The sequence below is a fragment of the Esox lucius genome, chromosome 11 (assembly GCF_011004845.1).
Source record: "Esox lucius isolate fEsoLuc1 chromosome 11, fEsoLuc1.pri, whole genome shotgun sequence".
In the NCBI taxonomy this organism is placed as follows: domain Eukaryota; kingdom Metazoa; phylum Chordata; class Actinopteri; order Esociformes; family Esocidae; genus Esox; species Esox lucius.
The window spans coordinates 10344323-10369047 of NC_047579.1; the positions used below are offsets into that span (position 1 = coordinate 10344323).

At 39.5% G+C, this 24725-nt stretch overlaps 1 protein-coding gene and 1 pseudogene across 1 annotated transcript; both read right to left on the bottom strand.

Moving 5' to 3' along the window:
* Positions 1 to 8049: 8049 nt before the first annotated feature.
* On the bottom strand, positions 8050 to 17846 carry si:ch211-278p9.3 (ribonuclease inhibitor; the record flags this gene model as incomplete). Its single annotated transcript, XM_034295548.1, has 5 exons — positions 8050 to 8186; positions 9235 to 9305; positions 9535 to 9581; positions 14170 to 14343; positions 17668 to 17846. Coding segments are annotated over 5 exons (480 nt in total), but the record flags the coding sequence as incomplete, so codon positions are not given.
* A 5544-nt stretch (positions 17847 to 23390) lies between these two features.
* LOC114834060 overlaps positions 23391 to 24725 on the bottom strand; it is a 202607-nt pseudogene continuing 201272 nt past the window's right edge.

Sequence of the window (24725 nt, forward strand, 5' to 3'; positions counted from 1 at the left end):
TACTCCAAATGATCACTCTCTCTGCTTTGTTCTTTAATGAATCATTATGAAACGATTTGTCTTACCTTTTACAGTTCAAATATTGAAACATTTATATTATACTGCAACGTCAAATCAAAATGGATCCTGTGAAGGAACTTCACTTTCAGTTTCAGCTGTGCTGACTGACCTGCCTCCAAACATGTATTACATAAGTCAACAGTGGGAGAAGACAACAGACATTTGAAGTCAATACGGTATCTGTTTTAGTAACCTTGGTTTGGTCATGTTTGTGACATGTAAATTATATAAAAATAGCCAACGTTAGATTAAATACTAACATATATTTATAATTTAATAAAACTATAAAAACGCACTCAAAATAACGATAATATCATCTCCTTAGCTTGGTGTTTCATATCGTATGTTTTATTAATTCCTCACCTTCTATGTAATGTTTGAAATAATGTTTATATCTGGTTCCTCAGCCTTTGTTTATTTGTCTTGTTCTCTGTCAACTAACTGACTACTAGACAGGCTGGTGAGAACAACAGTAGAGTGAGAGCGGGTTAATCAACTACTAGAGTAAATTTCTCCCTCTGCTGGTCGATACAAGACCAACACCTCTTGCAAATTACTAAGAATATACAGCACTTTATGTTCTCCCACATTACTGGTTGATAACACAGGAAACCCAAAACAGGCTTGCGACCTATAATTGAACAAATGGCCATAATGTTGAATATGTATCAATAACACAAACCAAATACATTTACATAATTCAGACTCATCCATGTTATAAGTGGAAGTACCTTTAGTAGGACCAAATGTTTTCCATATTTATAAGGGTAGACTTTCATAGTAAAAGTTTTATAAAACAAGAAAAGTCATTATGGATAATAAAAACAACACGGTGAAATGTAAAAATGTAAAGAAGTTTTCTTTCCAGTGTTTATATTATGATGTCTTTAACGTCATCTTCATACATGTTTTTTATAAATGTATGTACATTGTAGAGTTTTGGTTTGCCTGTAATGTCTTTTTCGTTAAATGTTGAACCCAGGAAGATTTGCTGTTGTTGTGGGGTCAGATAATGGAAACAAAATAAACAAATAAGAGACAATGTTGAAAATCACTGGCACTGACCCATGAGTTTGTATTACCTTTGATCAGTAGAGAAGTCTCCCTCTCTGAGTTGTATAGGATGCTTCATAGACCAGTCACTCTTCATGGACACACAGCTTGGTACAGGAGAGGTTGGTCTCTTTATATGGTCCCTGAAAATGATACAGTTAAATACAATACAGCAGAGTGTTTTTTTTCACAGTAGACTTTCTTAGTAGTGATTTGTGTATTTGGACACAGTGACTCTGTCTCTTTCTGGACCCTATAATTAATAATGAAGTGTTTTGAATATGGTGGACTTAGGAGTGATTGGTGAGTTTGAAATAACTAAGAATCTTTGACCCTTAACTGTCTTGTTTAAATGTTAAAATAAGGTCATATTGATTTTGTAATTGAAGATGTAATTATTATAGAAAAACATGTACACAAATAATTATTACACATATGAAAAGTGTAAGTTAACAATATAAATATTATACTAAACCACAGCACTGATATGTAATACACATTTTGAAAGTTTAGTTAAACAATTTAAATATTAAACTAAAACACCAATAGCATTAATATTATGATGTCTTTAATGTCATCTTCATACGTTTTTGTTAAATGTATGTACATTGTAAAGATTTGGTTGCCTGTAATGTCTTTTTTGTTAAATGTTGAACCCAGGAAGATTAGCTGTTGTTGTGGCAATTAGATAATGGAAACAACATAAGCAAATAAGAGACAAAGTTGAAAATCACTGATATTGACCCATGAGTTATTACTTTTGATCAGTAGAGAAGTCTCCCTCTCCCACTCTATAAGATGATTCATATATGTGTCACTCTTCATGGACACACAGCTGGGCACATGAGAGGTTGGTCTCTTAATATGGTCCCTGGAAATGAACAATAAGATCATATTGATTTTTTTTTTTTATATTTAAATATTATACTGATATGTTAAACTACACTTTCAAAATGTGTACTGCAACTGAGTTATTACTCTAAAACACCCATAGCAACAATATTACATACAAACCTGTATTTCAAACATTAATAAACATATACACCAGTACCTAGAACATTTCAGTACAGTGAACTCATTGTCATGTTCAAGAAACCAGTTTGAAATGATTCAAGCTTTGGGAGTAGCCATCAGAGGATGGGTACATGGTGGTCATAAAGGGATGGACATGGTCAGAAACAATGCTCAGGTAGGCCGTGGCATTTAAACGATGCCCAATTGGCACTAAGGGGCCTAAAGTGTGCCAAGAAAACATCCCCCACACCATTACACCACCAGCCTGCACAGTGGTAACAAGGCATGATGGATCCATGTTCTCATTCTGTTTAAGCCAATTTCTGACTCTATCATCTGAATGTCTCAACAAAAATCGAGACTCATCAGACCAGGCAACATTCTTCCAGTCTTCAACTGTCCAATGTTGGTGAGCTCGTGCAAATTGTAGCCTCTTTTTCCTATTTGCGGTGGAAATGAGTGGTACCCGGTGGGGTCTTCTGCTGATGTAGCCCATCCGCCTCAAAGTTGTGCGTGTTGTGGCTTCACAAATGCTTTGTTGCATACCTCGGTTGTAACGAGTGGTTATTTCAGTCAAAGTTGCTCTTCTATCAGCTTGAATCAGTCGGCCCATTCTCCTCTGACCTCTAGCATCAACAAGGCATTTTCGCCCCCAGGACTGCCGCATACTGGATGTTTTTCCCTTTTCACACCATTCTTTGTAAACCCTAGAAATGGTTGTGCGTGAAAATCCCAGTAACTGAGCAGATTGTGAAATACTCAGACCGGCCCGTCTGGCACCAACAACCATGCCACGCTCAAAATTGCTTAAATCACCTTTCTTTCCCATTCTGACATTCAGTTTGAAGTTCAGGAGATTGTCTTGACCAGGACCACACCCCTAAATGCATTGAAGCAACTGCCATGTGACTGGTTGATTAGATAAATGCATTAATGAGAAATTTAACAGGTGTTCCTAATAATCCTTTAGGTGAGTGTACAACACTTGATGTTCTCCCACATTACTGGATAACAAAGGGAACTCAAAACAGGCTTGTGACTTAAATGAAGCTAACAAATGCCCATAATGTTGAATACGTAACAAACTATTTTGACTTCTGTAGGTCATAAAATACATTATACTCCCATTGTAACAGCCTCATTTAATGCATCTTAGTGAAAATATTCAGTCACTTTTCTACTCTGACCCCAGATGTAGAAACCCATTCACAAATTGTACCTCTTAGCTGTGATTTCATATTCTCCAAAAATACTTATTTTAGAGGCAGAGGCCCCCTCCTCCCTCACCCCAGAGAGACTCATTTTAGAGGCAGTTTCCTCTTCTCTCTCTATCTGATTAGACCTGTAAGCACATAATGGAGAGAAACACACTTCCTGGATCTAGACTCAAAGACCAGAGGTCTAGAAGCCCCTATTATCGGCATAGCCAGCAGCAGTTTTTAAATATGTTTTTATTCCGAGAAATAATTTGATCAAGTCGTCAATGTTTAGCGATTATTAGTGACATACAAATGTTAGCTAGCAAGTATTTAATGAGAATTTCTGAAATTACATTGGAAATATTGATATTTTCCAATAGTTGGTTAGCGACGTAGCTAAAAAATACGACCCCCTACTATCGGCTACCGTCCCTTACTATGGTCACCTTACCGTTTTGTTCAATTACGTTACATTTACTTGTTATTTCCATTAAAAAATAACACATCGTAACCTACTCTGAAGGCTTAGATTTTACTCCACCCATCCCATTGGCCACAATGTTATTCAATGGATATGAAATACATATTGACTCATACAGAAAGAAATATTCTATAGTATTTTTGTAAAGGGAAATATATATTTCAAATACAGTCATTTGCATTGTGGCTAATGTTATGGGTGGCGTAAAATGCCAGCAACAATTTCAAATACACAGTGCCCCTTGATGTTTTTGCATACAATCACTTTATAGAGACTCCTGGACATTTCCTCTAATACATTCACTGTGGCGTATAGAATAGTTTTTTCTGTATGAGTTAATATATTTCATATCCATTGAGTTACACTGTGAAAAAGTGTAGCACCCCACTGCTTGATGTAGCACATAATTCCCCATGAGAGAGATATGGTAAAAGGCGCATTACATCAAGAGTGATTTATTGCTTTGACCTGACCTTTGGCAGCTGCATATGAGTGAGAATATGATTTATTTTTTTTGATTAATGACCGGATGGTATCTGCTGTTTTTCTGGGGCGTACATGTTTGGTTAGAGAGGGAGGGGTAGAGCAGGTGATTATGTGGGATGAGAGGGGGGTACATGTCTGTTTATGTAGGAGGGGTAGAGCAGGTGATTATGTGGGATGAGAGGGGGGTACATGTCTGTTTATGTAGGAGGGGTAGAGCAGGTGATTATGTGGGATGAGAGGGGGGTTCATGTCTGTTTATGTAGGAGGGGTAGAGCAGGTGATTATGTGGGATGAGAGTGGGGTTCATGTCTGTTTATGTAGGAGGGGTAGAGCAGGTGATTCTGTGGGATGAGAGGGGGGTTAAACAGGGTTATGAGTAACAGTTTGTATGAACAGTCTGGGGGTGGTAATATTTGGAACGTTGTTTTTCTGGGGCTTCTTTCTCTGGGAGGGTGTTGGGTTTCTGGAGATGTAACGGTGCAAGTTGGGTTGAGCAGGTTTTCCATTGGTTCATTCTCTGCCTGTTGCACAAAACCAGGATAAGGGATTAAGCCGGGATATTCAATTTATCCTGGATTAATTTAGCTTTCACTTGGTTGCACAAAAGCAGGCTGAATTAAGCCCAGCCAAGTAACCATGGAGATTTATTCTTTGCAGCTAGCCTGCTCCAGAGCAGGCTAACAGCCAGGCTAAGATTAATCCTGGAGTCTTATGTGTTAAATCAGCTGCCGCTCTGATCCGAAATAAACGTCTTTAACAGTTGTTCCGTTGTCTTCTGAATGTTTTCTACTTTATTGTTAACATGCATTACTTGTCACTATTGCTGTGACAAGTTTGATTTAAATCCTACTATTGCAGTTTAGATGGTTTGAAATGGTTGATGAATTTGCAACGGGGATTTCAATGAAGTCAGTGATGAGGGCAATATATAAAGTCCCATTCACCTGTGTTTCTCCCTGCACCATGGCATGCCCATTTCTGAATGACGTTTTGGATGAAGAAGCGCTGATATTTAGACGTGCTTTCAAACGTGAGAGGGTGTTTCGGGACAGATCAGACGCTTTAGCTTTTCCCGACGAGTACCTGCATGAGAGGTATCGATTTACTGGAGATGGAATCTGTTATTGTGTGGCACTGCGTTTTTTTAGAAGCGGCATGTTTTTATATGCCGTGGGACATGCCAAAATTCTAAATAAAGGCACTATTTGCCGTTGTGTCAGAAGTGTGTTTGGCACTGAAATCCTTGGCACACATCTTTATTACCTTCGCTGGCCACAGAAGAATGTGCTTCATCAATAATTTCTACAAGATTGCAGGTAACATGAATTACAGATTACAAAAACGTGTTACAACAGTCACAGGATATACTCAGACTATTTTGTGTTACAGCTTCCCCTAATGTCATTGGTGCGCTGGACTGCACACAGATCCACATTAAACGCCCCTCAGGGGCCCACGAGGAAGATTGTGTCCACAGAAAATCCTTCCACAGTATCAATGTTCAGGTAAAAATTATTTAGTTACTGTCAACTAGCCCAAATGTATTCTGTGCATGGCATGTATACTGAATAGGAAACATTGCGTTGTTTCAGATTATTTGTGATGCTGCCTACATCATTACCAATCTGGAGGCAAAGTGGCCTGGGTCCGTCCATGACTCCCGAGTTTTTAGGTCCAGTACCATTTCCCAGCGACTATCACAAGGTAGGCCACACACATTTCACTGATAAACACAATTGCATCAAAGGTTTTACTTGTGTAGTTGTAATGATTACATTTTGTATTCTCAGGTGAATTCTCTGCCGTTCTGCTGGGAGACAAGGGTTATGCCTGTGAGACATACCTTCTCACTCCCCTTGCAGACCCTCAGACAGCAGCACAGCAAGGATACAATCTTGCCCATGCAAGAACAAGGGCCTGAATTGAGATGGCATTTGGCCTTCTCAAGTCACGATTTCAGTGTCTCCACCACCTGAGGGTCACCCCAGACAGGGCCTGTAACATTACTGTAGCCTGCACGGTCCTACATAATATTGCCTGTCTGAGAAAGGAAAGGGGTCCAGCAGTGGCACTGGAGATTGAGTGGGACAATGCAGCCATATTCCCAAATGACATTAATGGCAGGCTGGTCAGAGACCAATACATTATTTCAGATGAGTGATTTCATTGTCTTGTCCTTCTCCAATAAAGGATTGTTTGTGTTACTCCTTAATTAGGCCTAATGTTTTATTCGATATTATAGTAGCTTACTTTGGTTTCATAACATCCATTTTCATCTCACCTCACTGAACTAATAACTTTGCATAGTGTAGTGTACATTCATCACACAGGGAACACCACAATGCTTCTTAAGCTTTTTATTTTAGTGCTGTCACTTGTCAGTTTGGAGCTTGGGAGAGAGAAAGAAAAACATGATTAATACATTGTTTTACAGATGAGCTAACAGTGGGGATTGAAGTCACTTTTCTAGTTTCTGCATTTTCCTCAGTGTTCTATTCTTGATTTCTATACCAAGGTCCAGATCCTGGAGAGTCCTTTTACTTACAGCAATCTGTGCATCTGCCAGCTGTATTTGCTTGTTCAGATGTTATGTATACAGACATCTTACAGTTTGTGAATTCTGTAAACCACCCACTGATTTGCAGAGCAGGAATTGTGCATAATTCAGATTTCCATTAGCCCATACTTACTATGTTGCCAGGCTGGCTGTCATACTGTACTGCGTCTGGATCCTGTTACATACAGATCCTTCCATCACAGGCCTTCCTTGGTTCAAATCAAGGGCCATTTCCTCAGCTGGGGTGAAGTCTGGAGCTGGCGGCCCCAACCCAGTTCCAGTCAAATGAGTCTTCTTAACAGCTAAAATACGTTTAGATAAAATATGTGAGCAGGAATCTTGTAAGTAGTTTCTACATACCATTTGCACACTGTTAAGAATGAAGGCACTTACCAGCTTGCAAAATGTTTTACTTGTTTTACTTTACTTGTTGCCAGGTTCTTTTTTGCCCAGTAACATTTGTTCTGTATGAACATTAATTGTAGGAAGATATTTAGACTTAGACATAGCTTCTAGAGATTTGTGCACATGGTTGTAAAACATTCTCGCATGAGAGAAATTAAGCCTAGTCTTTAGGGTAAATTTCCTGAGGAACATTAATTCCCTCTTACTCACTTTTATGGCAAAGTAGGCTAAATAATATAATGTTATTTATATTGTGCTTTACATGTTAGGCTACTCAAAGACACCTACAGTACAACCAGCACATTTATCACACAACGAGATACAGCACTGAAACCGACACACAAAACAAGCATATTAAAAGCAATTAAAACAGTGTACAACTTTTCTAGAAAATAGATATTTTTAAATCCTTACGCATTCAGTCAGTCCGCTATTGTCTGCCAGGCTTTTTCTCAGTTTAATAACAGCCGCCGTATTTCCTTTTCTGCATATTATATGCTTTACCTCCTCATAACTTTCCATAATGAGTTGCTGCTCCTCGGGTGAAAAATATGCCGCACGCGTCTTCTCCATCTCTGAATCTGTGATCGATACCGTGGTCTATTTAAGAACGCCGTGGACGTGCACTTATCCCGACTATCTACACCTGGCTTGACATAGCTTCACCTTCTCATCCTGGCTCGGCAAACATGCAACCGATTAAGCCGCGATGAGCGCTAAATCAAGTCAAGCTGCGCTTTTTCAGTTATCCTGGATTTCTTCATTCTACTTTTATGCAACAGGCCCCAGGTGTGCTACATGGTTCTCTTTCTTCATGGTTAGTAGATCAGTTAACAGGAGGAGGTTCACTAAGTTTCTGTTGTTGGACGGTCAACTGTCACATCAATCCAATGGCTTTGGTGGTCTGTGTTTAGTAAAGTATTTACAGCATCTGTCCACACACACACGCAGGCGCACACAAACACACGCAGACACATTATAAATAAAACACAATTTAAAACATTTTTTATTCTGTCAAATCTGGGACACTGAAATTAATATACATAAGCATGAATGTTTTGTCAACAATTAAATAAATAAACATTCTACAGACATCAATGTTTACAAACACCAATGATAAACAATAACAACCAGATGAATGATTTCTAATTGTGAAGGTTTTACAGACCAGTGTGGTGATTCATTCTATTGAATAATGACTCTAGCTTACAGGTTACATCTTCAGTGGTGTTTAATCAGGAATATTTACAGCCATATGATATATTTACTCACTACTAGAGAGTTATTGTCAGTGTTTTACTACGGTGTGTTTTACTGAACATGACCATGGTGTGGTAGGAGTGGTGGGTGGGTAACAGGTGGACACCATCAGCTAATACGTCACTGACCAATGACCACTCAGGTTTCCTGTCTGAACTGGATGTGGTAATTTATTCTGTTTTACTACGGTGTGTCCTACTGAACGTGACCATGATTAAAGTGAAACATCATGTTGTGTTTGACACAGGGACCATCTGACACAGAGACACTGAGGAGTCATAAACATAAAACCCTGGATAGAGGGGCTCAGTGAATGTGGTGTTGAATGTGTACAGGTGGGTCAGTGTATCAGAGGAGACCCTGTAGAAGGACAGAGTGCCGGCTGGCAAGTCCAGATATACTCCTACTCTGTGGGAGTCTGAGGAGGTGACAGAGGAGGTGACAGGTATGACAGTTCTCATATCATTGTGTCTGACAGAGTAAAAGTTATAATAACAGTTCAGACACCAGGACTTGTCATTGTATCCAAGCCTACAGTCATCACCCCCTCCTCTCCTATTGATTCCTTTATATGTCACTCCTATCACAGCCCTTCCCCCACTCCACTCTACCTCCCAGTAACAGCGTCCAGACAGACCCTCTCTACACAACACCTGTGGACAGTAGTCAAATCTCTCTGGGTGATCAGGATATGGCTGCTCCTGTCTTCTCCATGTCACCTTTCTGTTCTCCTCAGACAGAGAGAGTTTTCTGTTTACTGTGTTTGGGTCCAGTGTGAGATCACAGACATCTGATGGATGAGACCAAGACAATATTACACATCATCATCATTCAGATTACACACACACACACACACACACACACACATGCATCAGAGGCAGAGGTATATTATATTATATTGTATGTTATACACACACATGCAGAATGAAACAAATATGCACAAACTTACAGACACACACAAACACACACACACAGACACACACCAGCTGTATTTGTGTTCTGTATAATAAATCACTTACATTTCTTCAGTCCTGATTTCAACCTCCACTCTCCACCATGATCCATACTGTGGAAGAAACAGAGGAGCAGACTGTCATTCAGTGACACACAACCTGTCTTACACACAAACACACACACACAACCACACACACACACCTTATATACCTGCAACACAAACATCCACACAGACATTACACCCAACACACACACATACGCACCCACACACACACCACCTGTCCCCCTTCATAAACACACCACACTTGGGTTAGACGATGAATCAAATTATGATCTAAATTGCGATCTACACTTGGGCACTTGTTACACTTAAGAGAATGAAAAAAGTTAAGTAAATTTACTAATGTAATTTGATTTCCAATGTTCCCCAAAAATAGCTGTTCAAAAAGAGATGATTGTTCATCACTAGTCAGGGTTCGTTGTTATTCAATGAAAACTGAAAACTGAAAGTCTGTGTTAGAGATCAAACATTAGAGGTATTTTATCCCTTTAATGTATGAAACAACACAGAAGAGTCAGTCTCAGAATGAACAATATAGACCACATGGAAAGTGCAAACATACTTCATACAGGAGAAAAAGTCACTCAAGGCTTGATACATTTTGTACCCAAGTGTTTGAGGTACAATCAGTAACAATCATAATTGTTACTGCAATCACACACACACACACTCAAACACACACTTTATAACCTCTTAGTTTTTTTATTAAACGTCCTCCATTCTCCCAGAACATGTATCCTGCCTCATCTCTTCAATGTTACACCCCGAAAACACACACCACACAACCCACCAATCACACACCATACACAACCTCTCCTCCAATAACACACCATACACAACCCATCCTCTAATAACACACCATACACAACCTCTCCTCTAATAACACACCATACACAACCCCTCCTCTAATAACACACCATACACAACCCCTCCTCTAATAACACACCATACACAACCCCTCCTCTAATAACACACCATACACAACCCCTCCTCTAATAACACACCATACACAACCCCTCCTCAAATAACACACCATACACAACCCCTCCTCTAATAACACACCATACACAACCCCTCCTCTAATAACACACCATACACAACCCCTCCTCTAATAGCACACCATACACAACCCCTCCTCTAATAACACACCATACACAACCCCTCCTCTAATAACACACCATACACAACCCCTCCTCTAATAACACACCATACACAACCCCTCCTCTAATAACACACCATACACAACCCTCCTCCAATAACACACCATACACAGCCCCTCCTCTAATAACACACCATACACAACCCTCCTCCAATAACACACCATACACAACCCCTCCTCTAATAACACACCATACACAACCCCTCCTCTAATAACACACCATACACAACCCCTCCTCTAATAACACACCATACACAACCCCTCCTCTAAGAACACACCATACACAACCCCTCCTTCAATAACACACCATACACAACCCCTCTAATAACACACCATACACAACCCTCCTCTAATAACACACCATACACAACCCCTCCTCTAATAACACACCATACACAACCCCTCCTTCAATAACACACCATACACAACCCCTCTAATAACACACCATACACAACCCCTCCTCTAATAACACACCATACACAACCCCTCCTCAAATAACACACCATACACAACCCCTCCTCAAATAACACACCATACACAACCCCTCCTCTAATAACACACCATACACAACCCCTCCTCTAATAACACACCATACACAACCCCTCCTCTAATAACACACCATACACAACCCCTCCTCTAATAACACACCATACACAACCCCTCCTCTAATAACACACCATACACAACCCCTCCTCTAATAACACACCATACACAACCCTCCTCCAATAACACACCATACACAACCCCTCCTTCAATAACACACCATACACAACCCCTCTAATAACACACCATACACAACCCCTCCTCTAATAACACACCATACACAACCCCTCCTCCAATAACACACCATACACAACCCCTCCTCTAATAACACACCATACACAACCCCTCCTCTAATAATACACCATACACAACCCCTCCTCTAATAACACACCATACACAACCCCTCCTCTAATAACACACCATACACAACCCCTCCTCTAATAACACACCATACACAACCCCTCCTCTAATAACACACCATACACAACCCCTCCTCCAATAACACACCATACACAACCCCTCTAATAACACACCATACACAACCCCTCCTCTAATAACACACCATACACAACCCCTCCTCTAATAACACACCATACACAACCCCTCCTCCAATAACACACCATACACAACCCCTCCTCTAATAACACACCATACAAGGTAAAAAATATGATTTCTGGATTATGAGTTTAGGAAAAATATACAATAAGAGTGTTAGAATTGGGTAAACTTTTAGGCGTATCCTAGTCATTACCAGTTTGGTGTTTAGGTCTTGGATAGGTTCTGGTATAAAGCAGGGATGGAAATTAGCACCCGCCACCAGCCAAATGCGGGTGATTTTGTGTTGTGGCGGGTAAACTGGCATCTACCGGCGCACAATAAAAAAAAAAAATTGGCGTTACATCGCAGGCGTTAAGAGGTCCGCTGAGAAAACATCTCAGGAGGAGCCAGTGGACAAAGAGACGAAAGTCAAAATACTTTTTTTAAAGAACGATGGATTAGTTTACGACGAGACAAATCTGATAACGCGTCAGAAGATGCCAAAACGAATAGTTTCAATGAGACTTGAGATGAAATAAACTGCTTAAGTATTGTAGATCTTGTAGTATTAATTTTCACATGCAGTTACACATTGTTGGTTAAAAACAAGTAAGTGGTTGGTAAAAACATTGAGTGGCTGGTAGATTTTGAAATCCACCAGCCACAGTGGCCGGTGGACAAAAAATGTAATTTCCATCCCTGGTATAAAGGTTAGGTTATTGAGGATTAAGGTTAGGTTAGGTTTAGGTTAGGTCTAAGTTCTCCAAAGGAATAAAGGAACAAGTGTAAATGTGTGTGTGTGTTTGTGTTTGTACATGAGTCAGTAAATACAAAGCAACATACAAAATATAGAAATCCACTTATTACCCCAAAATGAGCCCCCATATAAAAATAACATGCTTAAAAAGACACAAGAGATACAAAGTGCAAACCTCCCAATCACTGGAATTCATCTCTAACAATGTACATCCAGTTACTCTTTAAATAGTTGAATTATAAGGTTTTAATGTTTGTCCCTTAAACAGTGAACAAACTATCCATAATGACTGTGATGATGGAATTAAGGATAGATTATTGGGAAGGGAAAAGGATAGAAGGATAAAAGCAGGAACATTGGGAAGGAAAAGTGACTGCATGTGTCACCCTGAGTGACTATTATAGAAATGAACTGTGTTGATTAATTATACCATTGTATAAGAGAGTGTAAAATCACTAGCTACCTACTGTGTTGATAGTAAAGTACTGAGTTCATGTATTTAGACAGTAGGAAAATGCCAGATGTGTTAATACAGAGATAAACTAATCAAAGGACCAGGCTGATTGAGACCATAGTCATGTGTCAGTTATTCTGTGAGATGTTGTCCCACCTTCTTGTTCATACAAAAGGAGGTGTTTCTGAACTGTAGAGGTCAGGAAGGGGAGGGGTACTATGGACCCTGTGTTCTGTTTAGAAGCAGAGGTCAGGAAGGGGAGGGGTACTATGGACCCTGTGTTCTGTTTAGAAGCAGAGGTCAGGAAGGGGAGGGGTACTATGGACCCTGTGTTCTGTTTAGAAGTAGAGGTCAGGAAGGGGAGGGGTACTATGGACCCTGTGTTCTGTTTAGAAGTAGAGGTCAGGAAGGGGAGGGGTACTATGGACCCTGTGTTCTGTTTAGAAGCAGAGGTCAGGAAGGGGAGGGGTACTATGGACCCTGTGTTCTGTTTAGAAGCAGAGGTCAGGAAGACACAGGTGAACAGGGAGACAGTGGTGGATGTCATTTTACACAAGAAAAATTACATCTGATAGGGAAACATCCAACAGGTCAGTGTGACCATTGTCAGGAAGTTGAGACAGTGGATCATGTGTTGAGGCAGTGTGGCTGATATGAGGGGGAGAGGCTGAGATTTAGACTGGGTTTGAGAGAAGAAGGGATACAAGAGTTGAGGTTAAGTAGTAGAAACGTTGATGTTGTGGTCATGGATGTAGCACAAAATTCTGGGCCCTGTACATAGGCGGTCTCTGAGGGCCCCTCCCCACTTTATTCAAGATTCAAACATTTTTGAGGGCCCCTCTACACATTAGGGCCCTATATACTTAGTACCCCTTTTCTCCCCAGTCCAACGCCCCTGGGTGTGGTTATTACCAGTGAAAACAAAGACAGACCAGCTGATGTCTGAACATATTAACACTGATGGTCCAGTCATATTTACATAGTAATTAATACATTATAAATAATAAATGTGTTTTCCTCAAATTCACAATTATCCAGCTTGATTTCATAGCAGTGTAGTTAGACTTTGAAACTGTGCTCATGCTATGCAAAATGAGTTCAGGTAGGCAGGTCTGTATTTAACACAAAGCAAAACAACATGACAACTTTATGCCACATTAATGGAAAAGAAAACTTCTACAGGACTTACTTGAGTTTCTCCAGTCTCCAATGTGGATCCTCCAGACCAGCAGAGAGCAGTCTGACTCCCAAGTCTCCTGGATGATTGTAGCTCAGATCCAGTTCTTTCAGGTGTGAGGGGTTTGACTTCAGAGCTGAGACCAGAGAAGAACAGCCTTGCTCTGTGACCAGACAGCCTGACAGCCTGCACAGAGATTATCATGTTATCATGATTTCATAAACGACTCACATTAACAAAAGTCTATGAACTTAGTAAAGTTCTGATGGGCAATCAAAGCTTCTTAAGCCCTTACAACATTGTAAACAAATATGAAATAGTTAATAAAGATTAATTTAGTCATTAAACAGTTCACAATAGTGACATCTCCAGATCAGCAATAAATCACTTGAGGTTATGAGTTCAATTAGAACGGGGGGGGGGGTCAGTGAGTGAAAGCAACTTGGCATAAAAGACAGAACTTTTGTAACAAGTTTTAAAAAGGCATTGAATCAAACAGAGATACAGACATCATTGATCAAAAGGTTTGGTAAATTTGAAGCAGCAACTTCCCATTTTGAAACCACATGTTTTAAATGTATGACTAAATCAAACAACCTAGCCACGCTAATTAAATATCAATTGAAAAAAAGCCATGTTTTCAAAATAAAACTGTTTACAAAAAAGAAAAAAACACACAAGTCAATTCTTTGCTTTCCAAGAAGAAAGATTAACCTGGCGTGAGTCTAACTCTGTCCAGCCTAAGTCAACTATCCACTTAAATGACAATGAAGAATATAAATTCTAGGTCTTTCAGTGTCCCAACCAGTAGATCTATAGATGTATAGAGATGTGGTTGTGCAATGGGGTAAAGATAAAGAAGTGGACATTTTTTAAATGTATTATGATATTAGGGAAGGTGCTTGTAATAGGAATATACAGTACAGTGTAAAAGTCTTAGACACCTGAAAGTTGAACTAAATCCATGTATTTGGGTAGTAGGTGTTTATCTGTACAACCCAGTTTCCTAAGAAGTTGTGACGCTGTGTAAAACACAGAAAAACCTAAAGCATTAATGTACAAATCATTTAAACCCCTATATTCAGTGAGTGATGGGACGCATAAAGCCGACGCTCTGAAATATCAACCCAGATTGTTGGAAGCACAAGAGTCGAGGCTTGTATCCAGGCAACTAGATCACATGATTGATGAGGTTTGAAGCTTCAGACGTCCTTCAACCTTAACCAGCATTTCAAATGCATGGCACTTTCTGACCATGCTACAAAACATATGAAACTTAATTAGATTACAGCCTCATTATCAAGAACTAATGAGATTCACAAGGAGGTGAATGTCAAAATGTTTCTGCTACACATCATTCATTATCAATAACAAACGGGTATCCCCAATACTGTAGACTATTGTTAGAATGATGTTATAAGAATGGTAGGAGCGTCAGCTGGCCGATAGCTCAACATGTAGAGCTGTGGATGGATATGTCGATGTTTTAAAAGCCTCAGTATGAGTGACAATTAGGACTTTTCATACATCAAATACTCCCCACTGTAACTATTATACCTATAGGACTGTTGCACACTTATGTAATGTAGCTTAATCTGTTGAGTTGAAAGTAACGTTTTAAGGCAAACATGTGTTGCAACATTTCTGTTGAGTAATAACCCTAAAAAGGGATGTTTTTTAGGCCTTTGCCTGCCATAATAACAGTTATAAACAGAAAATAATAATAAAAAACATTGTTAAAGTAAATTAAGTTAAGTTCAATTATGAAAACGGTGTTGCATGGAAAAAAAAAATGCATAAATATAATGAGCAAGTTAAGAGTGTTACCATGTTGGTTAAAACAGTAATCTGGCCCACGATGCTCTCTGGCATTTTCAATGTGGCCCCCCAGTGAAAATATTGCCCACCCCTGATCTATATATTATATCTTGTCATGTCAGCATTAATTAAGGGCATACATTTAAAACTGACATTGCCAATGCATGACACTAGAATGTAAATCATCAAAGCTGACCAATAGCTCAACATGTAGAGCTGTGGATGAATATGTAGTTGTTTTAAAAGGCTCAGTATGAGCGCCAATTATGACTTTTCATACATAGTTTTGCTGCATTTGTAATTTCAACTGCATTTGTCATTTCTACATCAGGAATATTTGCTTGTCTGGTTTTAATTTCACATCTTAAATCAACCATTGGATCTACAGTATTTTATGAATGTTTAACTTCAGTGTTTCTCTGGTAGAGATGTATTATTCAGCGTATGATCACCAGGTGATTAATGATGTCTGAAGCTTTGTTTGATCCCATGTCTTTTTAGAAGTGGAATGTAGATGTCAATCTACTGACAGGCACTGGGGCTTTCCTCCATGCCAAGTTATTTACTAATGATTCCCAAATCTATAACATACATGACAGCCAAGCTTATGTAAAGGTGCCATTTAGATGATAAATCTGACATTACTGTCACAGTGTTGAATCTGATTTTAGTTCAGGTTTTATGTGACAGCACAGATATTGAATAATTATATTTATTTACATATTAATTATGTTAATATTTTGTCTTCTGCCGCCACAATAAAACAATGATGCAAACTTTTTGTTGATCAGGAGATTGACCTAAATTCTCAGTGTGGATCATTGTTGTTTTCATGTTTGATGTCTTGTGTGTTGCTGTTAATTGTAAGTACCTTATACCGTTGCTTGCATTCGTTTTTCTGCTGAAGTCAGCCCTGTTCTTCCATTGTGTTTTTGTTGTGCTCTGTGTTTGTTTGATTAAAAAGATGGACACCAACTACCTCTGCCTCCCGTACTCCCACAACACCGTACCTAACTGACACTGGCCCACGATGCTCTCTGGCATTTCCAGTGTGGCCCCCCAGTGAAAATACTGCCCAGCCCTGATCTATATATTATATCTTGTCATATCAGCATTAATTAAGGGCATACTTTTAAAACTATGGATTTTACATTATTTGACAATACAGAAACTGTATGCCCATATTAAAGTGTCTGGGATCTTTTATATCAGCTCGGGAAACACTGGACCAAGACTTTACCTGCTGTTTAGATTTTGGTTCAATGTAAAAGCAAACACCACATAGACCGTGAGTCATGTTTTTACTTTTGCGATTGTTCAAATAATCTTGTATTAAGGTATAGAAGAATCCATTATGAAAATAATCCATAGCAGCACCCCTTCTGGAGAGAAAATAATAATGTAATAATGTGTTGTTGTGTTTTCATGGAGGCCCTGCTGGTTGTGGGTGTTTCACCTCCATGTCTGATAGGAGGTCTGGTGGGGCTTCATCTATCAGACCTTTAGAAAATCCCATTGGGCAGGAGGTTGGGGACTTTGTCCTGCTGGGAGCTCAGGGCTGGTGGAGCTTCACTCATTGACAACAGCAGCTGTTTTTAGTCCCTTGTTGTAGTGTAACACCTCTGTTGTATTATTATAATGTTAATGATCACTATGTCATATTAAATATACAAATAAACTACTATTACTCACCTCAGAGTCTCCAGTCTACATTGTGGATCCTCCATCAAAGCAGAGAGTTTCTTCACTCCTGAATCCTCTGGCTGATTGTTACTCAGATCCAGTTCTTTCAGGTGTGAGGGGTTTGACTTCAGAGCTGAGACCAGAGAAGCACAGCCTTCCTTTGTGATTCCACAACCTGACAGTCTGGAGAGAGAATATCATCATGTCACTAACCGAACAATAGTTCAGAATAACATCAGAATATCCTCTATATATCACATCATTATCATGTCAGCATTAATTAAGGACATACTTTTAATTAATGTTCTCAGTCAATAAATATACAGTACTGTAGTTCAAGGAAGAGTAAGTGTGTGTGTGTGTGTGTGTGTGTGTGTGTGTGTGTGTGTGTGTGTGTGTATGTGTGAGGGGAGGAGTAGCAGGAAGGATAATAAACAGACAAAGAGGTGTGGATCTGTGGACATCAGAGGGTTGAAATGAAAATTAGTTTGAATGGTTGATAAACCTGGAAAATAGGACTGTAACGATAATTAGACCAAGTCAACTTACTTATCTAGTAAAATCAGTTCTGTTACGGCCTTTGATTAGTCAATTATATTTCCTATTAGAATATATACAGTATATTTGGAATCTCTGAACACAACAAACTCACACATTGCCTGAAATATTTCTGATCAAACAGGCAGCAGTGAAATATACAGTGACCCAATACGCAGGTGAAACAATCTAATATATATTCAATCTAATATATATTCATGCTGGTTTAATTATAGAATAGCAGTGAACATTTATATTGTACCAGTGAACAGTGGACTTCACCAGGTGGTTGGGGACTTTGTCCTGCTGGGAGCTCAGGGCTGGTGGAGGTTCAACCATTGACAACAGCAGCTGTTTTTAGTCCCTTGTTGTAGTGTAACACCTCTGTTGTATTATTATAATGTTAATGACCACTATGTCATATTAAATATACAAATAAACTACTATTACTCACCTCAGAGTCTCCAGTCTACATTGTGGATCCTCCATCAAAGCAGAGAGTTTCTTCACTCCTGAATCCTCTGGCTGATTGTTACTCAGATCCAGTTCTTTCAGGTGTGAGGGGTTTGACTTCAGAGCTGAGACCAGAGAAGCACAGCCTTTCTTTGTGATTCCACAACCTGACAGTCTGGAGAGAGAATATCATCATGTCACTAACCGAACAATAGTTCAGAATAACATCAGAATATCCTCTATATATCACATCATTATCATGTCAGCATTAATTAAGGACATACTTTTAATTAATGTTCTCAGTCAATAAATATACAGTACTGTAGTTCAAGGAAGAGTAAGTGTGTGTGTGTGAATGTGTATGTGTGTGTGTGTGTGTGTGTGTGTGTATGTGTGAGGGGAGGAGTAGCAGGAAGGATAATAAACAGACCAAGAGGTGTGGATCTGTGGACATCAGAGGGTTGAAACTAAAATTAGTTTGAATGGTTGATAAACCTGGAAAATAGGACTGTAACGATAATTAGACTAAGTCAACTTACTTATCTAGTAAAATCTGTTCTGTTACAGCCTTTAATTAGTCAATTATATTTCCTATTAGAATATATACAGTATATTTGGAATCTCTGAACACAACAAACTCACACATTACCTGAAATATTTCTGATCAAACAGGCAGCAGTGAAATATACAGTGACCCAATACGCAGGTGAAACAATCTAATATATATTCAATCTAATATATATTCATGCTGGTTTAATTATAGAATAGCAGTGAACATTTATATTGTACCAGTGAACAGTGGACTTCACCAGGTGGTTGGGGACTTTGTCCTGCTGGGAGCTCAGGGCTGGTGGAGGTTCACCCATTGACAACAGCAGCTGTTTTTAGTCCCTTGTTGTAGTGTAACACCTCTGTTGTATTATTATAATGTTAATGATCACTATGTCATATTAAATATAAAAATTAACTACTATTACTCACCTCAGAGTCTCCAGTCTACATTGTGGATCCTCCATCAAAGCAGAGAGTTTCTTCACTCCTGAATCCTCTGGCTGATTGTAGCTCAGATCTAGTTCTTTTAGATGCGAGGGGTTTGACTTCAGAGCTGAGACCAGAGAAGCACAGCCTTCCTCAGTGATTCTACAACCTGACAGTCTGGAGAGAGATAATCATCATGTCACAAACAGAACAATAGTTCAGAATAACATTAGAATATCCTCTATATATCACATCATTGTCATGTCAACTTTACTAAAGGACATACTTTTAAAACTGACATTGCCAATACATGACCCTAGAATGTATAGAAATCCTGTATAGAAAATCATCAATGTTCTCAGTCAATAAATATACAGTACTGTTGTTCAAGGAAGAGTAAGTGTGTGTGTGTGTGTGTGTGTGCGCGAATGTGTGTGTGTGTGTGTGTGTTAATGTGTATGTGTGTGTGTGTGTGTGTGTGTGTGTGTGTATGTGTGAGGGGAGGAGTAGCAGGAATGATAATAAACAGACAAAGAGGTGTGGATATGTGGACATCAGAGGGTTGAAATGAAAATTAGTTTGAATGGTTGATAAACCTGGAAAATAGGACTGTAACGATAATTAGACTAAGTCAACTTAATTATCTAGTAAAATCTGTTCTGTTACAGCCTTTGATTAGTCAATTATATTTCCTATTAGAATATATACAGTATATTTGGAATCTCTGAACACAACAAACTCACACATTACCTGAAATATTTCTGATCAAACAGGCAGCAGTGAAATATACAGTGACCCAATACGCAAGGTGAAACAATCTAATATATATTCAATCTAATATATATTCATGCTGGTTTAATTATAGAAGAGCAGTGAACATTTATATTGTACCAGTGAACAGTGGACTTCACCAGGTGGTTGGGGACTGTCCTGCTGGGAGCTCAGGGCTGGTGGAGGTTCACCCATTGACAACAGCAGCTGTTTTTAGTCCCTTGTTGTAGTGTAACACCTCTGTTGTATTATTATAATGTTAATGATCACTATGTTATATTAAATATAAAAATTAACTACTATTACTCACCTCAGAGTCTCCAGTCTACATTGTGGATCCTCCATCAAAGCAGAGAGTTTCTTCACTCCTGAATCCTCTGGCTGATTGTTACTCAGATCCAATTCTTTCAGGTGTGAGGGGTTTGACTTCAGAGCTGAGACCAGAGAAGCACAGCCTTCCTCAGTGATTCCACAACCTGACAGTCTGGAGAGAGAATATCATGATGTCACAAACAGAACAATAGTTTAGAACATAGACTGTATATATAATGGACGACGCCCTTTCGCTCTTTTCCATTGGTGAAAAATGAAGCCACCAGTGTCCTGATACGACGCTGACATCTTGGACTTGCGTCTGCGCAGATAGCGATCTTGGGACCAGTTCTGCGCAGTAGTTATGCGCAGTAGCGAGAAGGAAGTAAAGCCGTAAAGCCGCGAAATCAACGGCCCCACCCCTGTGCCCCGCCCTCAATCTCCCTCGCAGAATGCGCACACCGTAATCAATCGCAAGTCCAAGTACAGTACAACCTTTGCTTGTTAAACCTAGACGATATGTTATAGCCTAACTTACATCATGTTTAACCTTAATTTAGAATAGGCCTAATACAAAAATAATTGGTAACTTCTAGCTAACGATCACCTGCTAGCTATTAACATGGCTATTAACGAGGCTTGTTGTCTTTTAGCTAACGTTAGCTAGCCCATTACATTTATTTACTAATTAAATAGCTTATAAATTTAACTTACCGAAAAAAATTCAAAGATCGATTGGAAATGCCAGATCGGTTAGCACAATGTACTGCAGAACAACCCATTATGTCCGTGTGAAATTATATTAATTATAGAAATTTAGAGATTAAATGTAAAGTTCCAATCTCCTCAGTCCTCCGAAGATTCAGTGGCTCCTCGGCTCAGATAGCTGTCAATCACAGCTGTGAATCACGACGTCACACCACCGTTTTTAGAGCATTAAATAACTAACTAAAAACAAACTTATTTTAAAAACAAACTCTTGAATTTACATTAGCGTGATACAAACTACAGTAAATGACAGAAACCAGCTTCGGAAAAAATATATTTGAAGGGTAATTTAATTGTTTAGTTGGTCTCGCGTCCCATTGAATAACATGGGGAGGGCGGGGTTTATGACCTATACTGGGACCACTCACCAGGGGGCGATCGAGACGTTTTGGCTTCACTTTTCAGGGCTTGTGCGGCACGCTTGGTTTAGAATAACATTAGAATATACTATATATATCACATCATTGTCATGTCAACTTTACTAAAGGACATCCTTTTAAAACTGACATTGCCTGTATATATATGACACACGAATGTAACCTCCTATCAGTGGTGTTGTTAGGCCTGGGCGTCTGGGTCTATAGCCCCAGATCTTTTATGAAAAGCCCCGTATCTCAAATTGACCAAAGAAAATAATAATAAAGAAATAGCCCCATATCTATTCCTCTATAATTCTGATGCATTATGACAATGTAGACGTGTAGACTGCTAGTGTGTACATTCACAACCCTGTACTTCCTGTCTGGGGGGAGGGCTAAACCCCAAATGTGTTGTGATCCCAGCGACGCCTCTGCTTCCTATTTAGAAAATCATCAGTGCTGTCATGTCAGTAAATATACTGTAGATGTAAAAAGAGGGTTTGTGTTGGGGGAGGGGGTAATTTTCATGACTGTACTTACAGAGCCGTTCTGCAGGTTTTGATCACTGGCAACAACCCCAGAAGACCTTTCTCAGATCTGGAGTATTTCTTCAGGTCAAACACATCAATCTCCTCTTCTGAAGTCAGTAACACAAAGACCAGAGCTGACCACTGTGCAGGTGACAGTTCTTCTCTGGAGAGACTTCCTGAACTCAGGTATCTTTGGATCTCCTCCACTAGAGAATGGTCATTCAGTTCATTCAGACAGTGGAACAGATTGATGCACCTCTCTGAAGAGGGATTATTCCTGATCTTCTCCTTGATGTAATTGACAGTTTCTTTATGGCTCTGTGAGCTGCTTCTGGTCTTTGTCAGTAGACCTCGTAAATGCTTCTGATTTGACTCCAGTGAGAGACCCAGAAGGAAGCGGAGGAAAAGGTCCAGGTGTCCAGTCTTACTCTGGAAAGCTTTATTCACAGCAGTCTTGTAGAATGTTACTTGGTCTCTTAACTGCACTGAAACGTTCCTGTTGGTTGATTGTTTTTCATCCATTAGATTCTTATTATTGTTGTTGAATGACAGAAACACATATACAGCAGCTAGAAACTCCTGAATGCTCAGATGGATAAAGCAGAACACCTTGTCCTGGTTCCACCCAGATTCCTCTTTAAAGATCTGTGTACAGACTCCTGAGTACACTGATGCTTCATTGATATCAATGTCACACTCTTTCAGGTCTTCTTCATAGAATATCAGATTGCCTTTCTGTAGGTGGTTAAAAGCCAGTTTTCCCAGGGTCAGAATGTTCTCTTTATTCCAGTGTGGATCTGTCTCTTTTTTCCCATCATACTTTACATTCCTGTGTGTGGACTGAAACACAAGGAAGTGTGAGTACATGTCTGTTAGGGTCTTGGGCAGCTCTCCTTTATCATCTGTAGTCAACATGTGCTCAAGGATTGTAGCAACGATCCAACAGAAGACTGGTATGTGACACATGATGTGGAGGCTTCTTGATGTCTTTATGTGTGAGATGATTCTGCTGGCCAGGTCCTCATCACTGAATCTCTTCCTGAAGTACTCCTCTTTCTGGGGGTCATTGAACCCTCTCACCTCTGTCACCAGGTCAACACACTCTGAAGGGATCTGATTGGCTGCTGCAGGTCTGGTAGTAATCCAGAGGAGAGCAGAGGGAAGAAGATTTCCCTTGATGAGGTTTGTCAGCAGCACATCCACTGAGGTTGACTCTGTCACATCACAACAGCTCTTGTTGTTCTGGAAGTCAAGGGGCAGTCGACACTCATCCAGACCATCAAAGATGAACAGAACTTTGTATTTGTTGTAGTCAGAGTTTACTGCTTTTTTGGTTTCTATTGAGAAATGATTGATGAGTTGAATCAAACTGAGTTCTTCCCCCTTCATCAAATTAAGCTCCCTGAAAGGGAGGGGAAATACAAATTGGACATCCTGATTAGCTTTTCCTTCAGCCCAGTCCAGAATGAACTTTTGCACAGAAACAGTTTTTCCAATTCCAGCGACTCCCTTTGTCAGCACAGTTCTGATAGGTTTGTCCTGTCCAGGTATGGGTTTGAAGATGTCATTACATTTGATTGCTGTCTCCGGTCTTGTTTGTTTCCTGGTTGTTGTCTCAATCTGTCTCACCTCATGTTCATTATTGACTCCTCCACTTCCACCCTCTGTGATGTAGAGCTCTGTGTAGATCTTATTGAGAAGTGTTGGGTTCCCTTGTTTAGCGATACCCTCAAATAAGCACTGACACTTCTTCTTCAGGTTAGATTTGTGTTCACGACAAATCACAGCAAGCTCATCTGAAATAAATAACCCAGATGATATCAATGACATCTCTATAAATGCTTACAGTATTTTATAAAATAACAAATAACAGAGAATGTGAACTTTCCTTTAAATGACAGTATGGTAACTTTCTTCTATGTTAAGTTCTTCAACACAGAAGAGGTTGTTATACGTTGTCTCAAGGTCACTATAAATATAATTTGGAACATTCAACAGTAAAGTCAGAAAACACTTACTTTTCTCCAGTGTGTCAGCAAGATCCTTCTGGTTCATGTTCCTCAGGACATGCAGTGTGATCTTCAGAGCCCCCTCTTTGGCACTGCTCTCCTGCTTCTCATCTTCAGGGTCCACACCTTCCTCATCCTCCCTCTGACTCTCAAAGCCTTCTGGGAGATCTGAACTCAGCATTGTCTTGAACCTCTTCAACTCATTCTTCACAAATATCATGACCTTCTGTTCAAGTAACTGAAAGTGAAAAAGTGAAAGTGAAAAAGCTGAAATTAGACTGAATTAAAGTAAATAAATTTCAGAACAATATTAACAAATGCATGTAAGATTGACAGGTTAACTTCACTTG